The sequence below is a fragment of the Arachis ipaensis genome, chromosome B02, assembly GCF_000816755.2.
Source record: "Arachis ipaensis cultivar K30076 chromosome B02, Araip1.1, whole genome shotgun sequence".
NCBI classification, from domain to species: Eukaryota; Viridiplantae; Streptophyta; class Magnoliopsida; order Fabales; family Fabaceae; genus Arachis; species Arachis ipaensis.
In genome coordinates this window covers 2,653,199-2,662,029 of record NC_029786.2, presented here as the reverse complement: position 1 = coordinate 2,662,029, position 8,831 = coordinate 2,653,199, and the positions used below count along the sequence as shown (strand labels likewise).

At 30.7% G+C, this 8,831-nt stretch overlaps 1 protein-coding gene across 4 annotated transcripts; it reads right to left on the bottom strand.

Annotated features, from left to right (window-relative positions):
• LOC107623073 (mediator of RNA polymerase II transcription subunit 19a) lies at nucleotides 2,561-7,994 on the bottom strand. 4 transcript variants are annotated; one of them, XM_021115178.1, is made up of 9 exons: nucleotides 7,835-7,994; nucleotides 7,483-7,620; nucleotides 5,503-5,569; nucleotides 5,003-5,292; nucleotides 4,464-4,709; nucleotides 4,195-4,254; nucleotides 3,956-4,104; nucleotides 3,336-3,398; nucleotides 2,561-2,687 (listed from the first exon to the last, which is right to left on the bottom strand). In XM_021115178.1, exons 3-7 carry the CDS (start codon nucleotides 5,531-5,533, stop codon nucleotides 4,054-4,056), a joined length of 678 nt encoding a protein of 225 aa, XP_020970837.1. In that variant the 5' UTR covers nucleotides 5,534-5,569; nucleotides 7,483-7,620; nucleotides 7,835-7,994; the 3' UTR covers nucleotides 2,561-2,687; nucleotides 3,336-3,398; nucleotides 3,956-4,053. The 4 variants fall into 4 exon arrangements, with proteins under 4 accessions (XP_020970837.1, XP_016180708.1, XP_016180703.1 ...); XM_016325222.2 differs by lacking the exon at nucleotides 2,561-2,687 and adding an exon at nucleotides 2,801-3,257; XM_016325217.2 differs by lacking the exon at nucleotides 2,561-2,687 and having other exon boundaries at nucleotides 2,836-3,398.

Below are 8,831 nucleotides of genomic sequence, written 5' to 3'. Positions count from 1 at the left end.
TGGATTAAGTATTCAAGTTCATCATAATTCATACCCATCAATTATATATGTCACTTATGTTGCAAATAGTTTCACCCATTATTCTGATGAGAATCAAATCGAAAATCAAGAACCAGTCCGGTTAAATAGAAATTTATTATCGAACTGGTTCAATTCAAAATAAAAATAAGTTAATAATAAATTGATTAAAAAAATCAATAAAAAAATTGATTAACCAATTAAATTAGTCTAATTTTTTAACAATTAATTAGGTTAAAATAATAAAATACAAAAATATTATTTAAAAAAATTATATATTTTACACATAAATATATTATTTTATTATATTCGTTGTATTCTTAGTTAAATTTCGATTAAATTTCTAAATTTTTAAATCTTTAATTCTACTAATTGGATTTTAAAAACCTTGGTTTCACCTTACTAGGACCCGTTTGGTAAACTTCAAAAGTAACTTTTTTGAACTTTTGACTTATGAAAAGTAGTAGTATTAATGTCTGGTGTAATTTTTAAAACAAAATTGCAGTTTTCTAAGAAACTATTTAGGAGCTTATAGAGAGATTAAAAAAATGACTTCTCTCATAATACTACTATTTTTTTATAACATTTCTATTAAATAAGCACTTTTAAAACTAAAAATCCAAACACAAAATAACTTATTTATAAGTTATTTTTAATATAGTTATTTATTGTTTAAACTATTTTTTTAAAAATAACTTAATTAAGCTATTTACTAAAACTAAGCCTTACTATGAAATTCACTGTTTGAATCATTAGGGTCATATCAAAGATTCACACTGTTAAAAATTATGATGCCCTAAGGCTAAAATCATTTTGTTGCGGTGCTTTTTATAGCTTTGGGACTTTCCCAGTCATGCCTTTATATATTAAAGGATTTTGATAATAAAAGCCTTCAAAAAAACTCGGTAAAAATATTAATGTATAAATTTTTTACTAAACAAAATAAAATTTTAAAATATTTCTGAAATTAAATGCATAAAATTTTAATTTTTCTATACAAAGTTTCTACTTACAAAAAAAGAAATATTGAGCATTGCTAAGCATTTGTTAAAATTTTCAAAGCCATGCTTCTCGTTAATGAAATCATCATATTCCTATTCCCAAAACCAATAAAGTGAAGTAATACGATTTTGACATCACTAAGAAAGATCATTTGGACAAAATGCCGCATAAAGCTTAGGGTAATTTCATTTTTAATTTCTTATTAATTTTTTCAGTTCACCATAATTGTTGTTTTCTTCTTTATTTTTGGGATCTTTATATCTTTGGATAATGTATCTATATAGCACACTATTTTTATGAATGTAGCATCAAATCGTTAGTTATGTACACCAAAAAAAAAGTTAGTTATACACTTATACAAACCGAAAAGAGCATATAACACAAATCAAATTAGTTGTTATCTTAGATTTTGATGAATTTTTTAAATTTACACCATTTGAGCATTTTGTTTTACTTTTTTGGTCTTGATTCAAATTAAGCATAGGCTTGCAAGTTGCATAACTTGGATATAAGTTACAAACTTACAATTTTGTTTTTTTTTAGATGAGGACAGAACATACATTAATGGGTCAACTAATGAGTTTTTGTTATTTGGGCTTCTGGTGGGCCTCACCAGAATGAGCCCATATACTACTAATAAGATTCAAAATCTATCAACCAACTTATGTTAGTCGAGTAATCAGCTCATTCGTCCACTAAAAAAGTGTTAGGGATTTGAATCCCACCTCGTACATGCAACAACCCATTGCCTCAATAACTCATGCAATTAACATAAACCTTCATAGGATATTATATTATGAATAAAAACTCCAAACATTAGCTATAATGAACCCAAATGTTAGAACTAACAGAAAAAAGGGGTTGAACCTATTATTTTTAGAAATTAATTTTTTCAACTTCTCTTAAAAAAAAGTTGAAATTTGGCCAAACCATTATCATAATGAAATATTTAACCCATGTAGAATTTTAACCAAATTGGCCTTAATTGAATGCTTACATAAACTATATATGCACTCCTCTCTCACGGGTTTCCCACTTGGATAACTAGCTTCTTATTATTTTTCTATTATGTATAAGAAACTACTAAAAAATAACTTATGTTATGTAGTATATTTATTTTTATTTTTTAATTAGGGCCTTTTGAAAAGTTTGATTTTAATAGTTGTGCAACCAACCAAAGTTTTTGACCCTTAACACTAACCAAACATTATAACAAGAATATTGGTAAAAAAATAAGATTAGACATAATTATATTAGGATGTGTCAAGTATATTCCAAAAAGTATTTACTTTTCTTTATATTAAAACACAGTCAAACAGACTCGTATTAAACAAATGTCAAAGAAATATCGTGTTCGAAGAAGTGTATATACAAGTATACAACTCAACAAAGTAACCGTACTTCATAAGTTCTAAACTTTTCAGTAAATACTAATGATGCCCTTAACACTTTATTCGTTTTATTTATATCTCAAATATTTCCATGAAGATGACTAACAGAGAGTAATATATTGTAAAACAGAGAAAACAGAGTTGGTCTTGAGGGAGAAACTCAACTTTTGAACACAAGTAACACATTCATGTTCCCAAAAAAAATAAAACAAAATGGAAAAAAAAAGGGTCTTTGGTATTCCATTCCATGTCATTCATACCCTTATCAAATTCCACCTACAATTAGTTAATCCAAACAAAACCTTAAGGCCACATTTGGTACCTGTCTCAAGACAGAAATACAAAACACTAACCAAAGAGATCCCTACCAAACACAGCCTAAATCCATGGAAAAAAAACATGAGTTAAAACTAGAAATTAACCATTAGTTAGAGGCCATCTCATCTCATCCAAAATAGAGATGAATCTTATGTACATTGATTTTTCAAGTGTAAACCATACCTATGAATATTATACACAAAACTACAAAAGTGAATTTTTTTTTGGGGGGATCCTTGAGGCCTAAGCCACACATTTGGGGGTTGGTGATGATGATGATGATGATGTTAGTATTGGATACATGATTTGGGGGTCAAAGTAGTCAATTTACACATTCTCCCATCCATAGCCATTTTTCAATTATACTACTTCTACACATGTAGTGGCTCTATAGCTCAAACTTTTAATTGATTTGTAAACTAAGGTTTTTTTTAAGAAGAAATTAAAGAAAAATTATCCATAATGTTGATATATCGATCCAGAGCACCAAAAAACTGAGGAAAAGGAACACCAAAGTTCTGCAAATTACTGGAAATTATATGAAGGTAAATGTTATTATACAAAAAAGAAAAAGAAAGTTTTTTTTGTCTCCAGCAAATTTTTTACCTGCTTCCTTTTCCCTTCATGGGGTGAATTCACCTTTCAATCTTAGTCAGAACACTACCTAGTCTGCAAAAAAAATTTCACACAATATAAATAAATAAAAGAATTTTCATAACTTTCATAGTTGCACAAAGAATAACCACTACCATAACAGTTATTAGTATTACTGCCAAATTCTAATAAAAAAAGGTTTAAAAATTTGTAACGAAGTTCCTAAAGCAATTTATTGTTGTAATGCTTTTGATTAAATCTATTAAATTATAAAAAAAGTTCAAAACTTTTTGTAACATTAGACTGTTTCAAGGACTTGAAAACACAGTTTTATTCAATATATAGACCTGATTAAAAAAATTTCCAACTATAGAGACCTAAATGAAAATTGAGTAAAACTATAGCGAATTGTGCCATTGTGGTATAATTAAACCAACTATCAAATCCACAGTAACAAGGGTTGGATTCATTAAACAGAAAGTAGAATTTTTTTTTCTTTTTCCTTTCTTTAACAATATGACACATGATGAAAATTTGGCAAATAAAAGGAATTTATGATCAACTGCTTATAAACAGTATGAAGCATGTAATGGCAGATAAAAGAATAATATATTGGAACGTTAATAAAGTACCTTACGAAATCTGTTAATTTCAAGTGAAGATGCCACCAGACTTTAACAAACGACAACAACCAAATGAGAAACAACGCGAACTACAGTATGTAAACATTTTAGCCTGCGACTTTTATCACCCCCAATTCATCGATTTTTGAGCTCTTATGCTGCAACAAAATAAAGAAATTGAAAAGAGAACTTCATTAGATATAAGATTTCATGAATTACAAAGAATGCATAGATTTTTCGTTTATTACCTTGCTTTTTTTGTGTTTGTGAACATCATTAACATCATCATCTCCATCATGCTTCCTTTTCTGTGAATCATAAAGTTAAAGAAAGCGATTAACAACATTTTTAAATAGTATTCATAAGCAACAAATGATTAACAACATCAACAGAAGAGAAGTGAAAAGTTCAAGTTCATGAAGCCAATTTATTGAATAGGTCCTCTAGATAAGTGGTTCTTTAATTCGAATGTTAACAATGTTAGATGCTGCCACGCCAGAAACTAAAATTTACCAACCTTTTCATGGTGTTTCTTTGAATGGTCAGCACTTGAATCACGATGCCCACTTTTATCTTTCTTTTTGTCCTTGTCCTTCTCCTTGTCTTTGCTTCGGTCTTTATCTTTGTGACGATGTTTGTGCTTCTTATGCTCCTTATCCTTGTCCTTATCCCTATCCCTGTCTTTGTGTTTTTTATGCTTCTTCTCTTTGTCTTTGTGCTCGCTTTTCGACTTCCCTGGGATAGTTGGAATCCCTTTCTCCGCCTATGAGGATATTAAAAAAAAAAACTTGAGTCGAAAACTTAAATGGAGACGTCATCATACTATATTGTTTCTGAAACCAAGATAGTTCGTTTTAACCAAGAATGGCAAATTAGGGGGTGTTTGTATAAATAACTTTTAACATATTTGTATAAACTTTATAAAATAGTCAGAACTTAATATAATCAGCTTTTAAGCTTTTCAACTATATAGGAAATCAAGTTGTTAAATCGGATTTTTGAAAAGTAGAAACAAGTGCACCCTACGTAAGAATGAAATCAAACAAAACATCTTACTGTGGGAAGATCAACAGGAGTTGTTTCCCTTAGTTGAAAAGCTTCTTTGAGAATATCTAGGTTGAAAGGCTGTAACCGAGCATTTGTCTCTCTGAAGTTAGAAGTGTTCTGAATAAGTTGATCTAATTGCATCCCATCTCCTTTTCTTACTTCTGTGTCTCCCACAATGTTGTGAAGATAGTGTGTGTCTGCAACTGACACGGGAAGGGGCCGCTTGCAGAAATAGTCATAGTGGGGTTGTAGTTTGAAATAACTAATAAGATCTACAGCTCCTGTCAACTCCCTCGGTCCTATCGGTTCAAATTAGAAAATAAGTCCTTGAGAAGAAAGCAGTGAAGAAAACAAAAACATAGGAAAACTCGGTGAGTGAGCATGTGTGTATGTACATAGGAAGTAAGAAATACGGTCATACATAGTAGAATTCAGTGTTTGAGATTTTTCCTCGTCCACAAATGTGTAACGGGTAGTGAAAGAAAAACATTATTATGGAAAACTTTTACCTCCTCCAAACCTTTTGACTTCAGAATCCATGTGTCAATCCTTCCTGAATCGTTGGAACATTATCAGCTGCAATTTATAATATAACAAGCAGTTCGTTATCCATCAATACCAATTGTTTTCCTATTACAAAATACCAAGAGAATGTAGATTATGCATAATGCAAATGGTGTTCATAATGTCGCATGGCAAGTAATTCTATGTGTCAACATGCAACAAAAATGGAAAAGACAAAGGCTAAGAGTTAAACAAAGCCACCCATCTATCCGTGGACCGGATCTCCTTAGTGCAATTTTGCATTTGCAACCTAAGTGGTCTACATACTAACTTTTCTTTCCTCCCTTGTGTCCAAAGTTTGTCTTTTTCTTTCTTTTTCTTTAAATAGCCATAAACGGCCAATTGAACTGCCAATTTATCACACCATGTAGTCTCAAAACAATTATCCAGTTTGTAAGATCTCATTTTCTTTAGAAGCAAAATAACAGCAGCAATATGCACTCACTACTGAGTTATCGGTATGCATGACCAGCACACCAAAGAAGCAATAATGGCTTCTGCTAAGTGCTAAGCACACGCGCAAGACACAAAACCCCAAATTGAGCTTTTCTGTAAGAAACTCTTCAGGACACAACGAAATAGATAATACCATATCTCCACACATACAGACAAATCAAACGTGTACAAATAACTCCTCCTCAATTTACCCACTCTTAAATGAAACTAATCAAAAAGAGCACTTCCATTATAAGTCTAATAAGAAACTTCACTCCAGCACAATAATATTAATGAGAAAGTAAAGCTTTAAACAAGGCTTCCGAGATATTTAAGCAGCCCTAGTATTCCAACAAAACATTTAACCTAAATCACAAATCCATAAGAAGCCCTAGCATGCTAACAAAACATCATTTGACATGAGTCACCAAACCCTAAAGTAAGACTATACGACGAATTATCAAAAATACATATTTTATGCCCACAGCCGCTAAGCTGAGAGTAGAACCATGCATCCATGGTATTTCTTTTCTTCGTATTCACATACTTCAGAAAATCATATTTTTCTTCAAACTCTAGATGCCATAAAATCACTATAGAATCCAAAATTGCACCCCGAACTAAATTCCAAATTCCAAATCAATACAGTTGATATAATGGCTTTATTGCTGACAAGTTGGTATAATATATTAAAACAACAAAAACAATGATACTAGACAAAGAATTCATGTTAAGACACTACCATAACTGAAAACAAACAGTTCTATGTAAGAAAGAAACCAGAATTTACATCACCAAATACAAAACTTCAGATAAGCATGCACATGGATACTCTTGCTAATGTAGTTGACTTTGTAGAATTCAATTGTGAAAAGGAGAAGAACCAAAGCATTTGTAACTAAAAAGGTTTAAACTTTGTAGCATTAGTATTAGGATGATTTGCTGCTTCAATTAAGTTAAATGATTTAAGTTGCAGCACATTTATTTATATTTTGCTTACCCCACCTCGAATTGATTTTTTCTTTTTACTTGAAAATTTCAGCTTGGATAAACTCCTAATTTGAGTTGGTCAACTTTGGAAAAGATAAATGTTCCAACTCTTAAGGAAAAAAAAGGAAGAGGAGAAAAAGTAAAAAACCACCACCTTACACACACAAAAACTAACATACAAAACTATATGAATTTTTTGGAGTACCTAATATCAAACAGTTTCCACTAATTTGAATGGTTTTAGGGCACAATTGCTTCCTAATTATAATCCAATCTCGGTTCTCACCTTCAAGAATACTTTCACAAATATTCAAACGTAACGTTCAAAATTTTTTTTTTTTCAAAAAAGTGCCATAAAGCATAATTCTTAATTCCCAAAATCTCCACCACACTAAACCTTCTTCATGGGAACTCCATAAACATGGCATACTTATACCCCATGAAACTATCTAAATTCCTAACACTTGGGAAACCTAGAGGGAGAAGAACAATAAACTAACCTCAACAGTGAAAAATTTTCAGGGCCCTCGAGCAAGTTCCGAATTCCCCTTTTCGAACCCAAAGGAACCAAAGCCACGCCAATCGAGAAGCTTCTTCAAACTTTTCGACCACACCCCCACCAAATATTCCCTTAGAAACTGCACAAATTTCAAAACTTTTCAGCTGAACAAGCCAAAATCCGCAAAAAGGGTACTTGAAATTTTGAAGAAAGAGGGAAACTTCATTGAAACAAAGTGCAAAAATTGGTTTTTGGTATTGACCCATTAGAGAGCTTGTGTAAGAGAACGAAATTATCGAAATTGCAGATCCAGAAACTGTAAGAAGAAGACGGAGAAGATTAAGGGTGCTTACAGAAGCATGGAAAGTTAAGATCTTTGGAGGGGAGGGTGCGTGGTTCAGTTCTCAAACAAACTCCTCTTTTTAATTTTTTTTTTTTTTATTTTTGTTTTTCTTGTTTGTGTTTGGTGTTTCTCCTTTTCTTCTCTCTTTCTCTCTCTTTTTCTCTCTCTCAGAAGAGTCTTATAGATGAAAAAATTGCCCCTTTTTGTTCCCAAGTTTTCTCGATGCCAGTTGCCACTTTGTGATTTATTTATGTTTAGCCCTAAACTTCTGCTAAATTTTCCTTTTTGCCCTTTTCTAAGTGTTGCTATTGGATCAAACTTCAAAGGTCAATTTTGTAAGCAACGGCCAAAAGGGTAAGTGTGTTTATTTTGGAAAAAAATATGCAGTGTATGTATTCTAATTCTGTCTCAAGTTAATATATTTTTAAAGAATATTAGAAGATAAGATATGAGATTTATATAAGATGAGTCTTCCTCCTATATTATCTTATTTAATTATTATTATTATATTTTATCTTGATATATATTAAAAATTTACAAATAATATATATAAAAGGAATAAGATTGTTATTATCAGGGTAAATTAAGATGATTATTTAATAATTTACATCCAATTTTGTAGTTATCCATTGAAGGATTTGAGTTTGAGAAGTATTATTTTACATGTAGAGAATATATTAAGAATTTGCTTATATAGTGAAGAATTATTAAGGGATTCTTTTGTTCATTTTTTTGTTTTTAATATTGGAATGGTAATGATATTTTTTGAAATGTGGACGGTTGGAGTGTTATTCTCAAATGTGAAACCGTTTAATTAGAAAAGTAGAAATTGGACCATCCGATTTGTTAGAAATATAAAAATCGGACCGTACGATTTGTGAGAGGTACACAAATCAGACGGTCCGATTTGTGTTAAAAAAATAAAAAATTTTGAGGTACACAAATCAGACGGTTCGATTTGTGTACTTCCCACAGTTTTAAAAAACACCAAAAATTACCATGTTAAA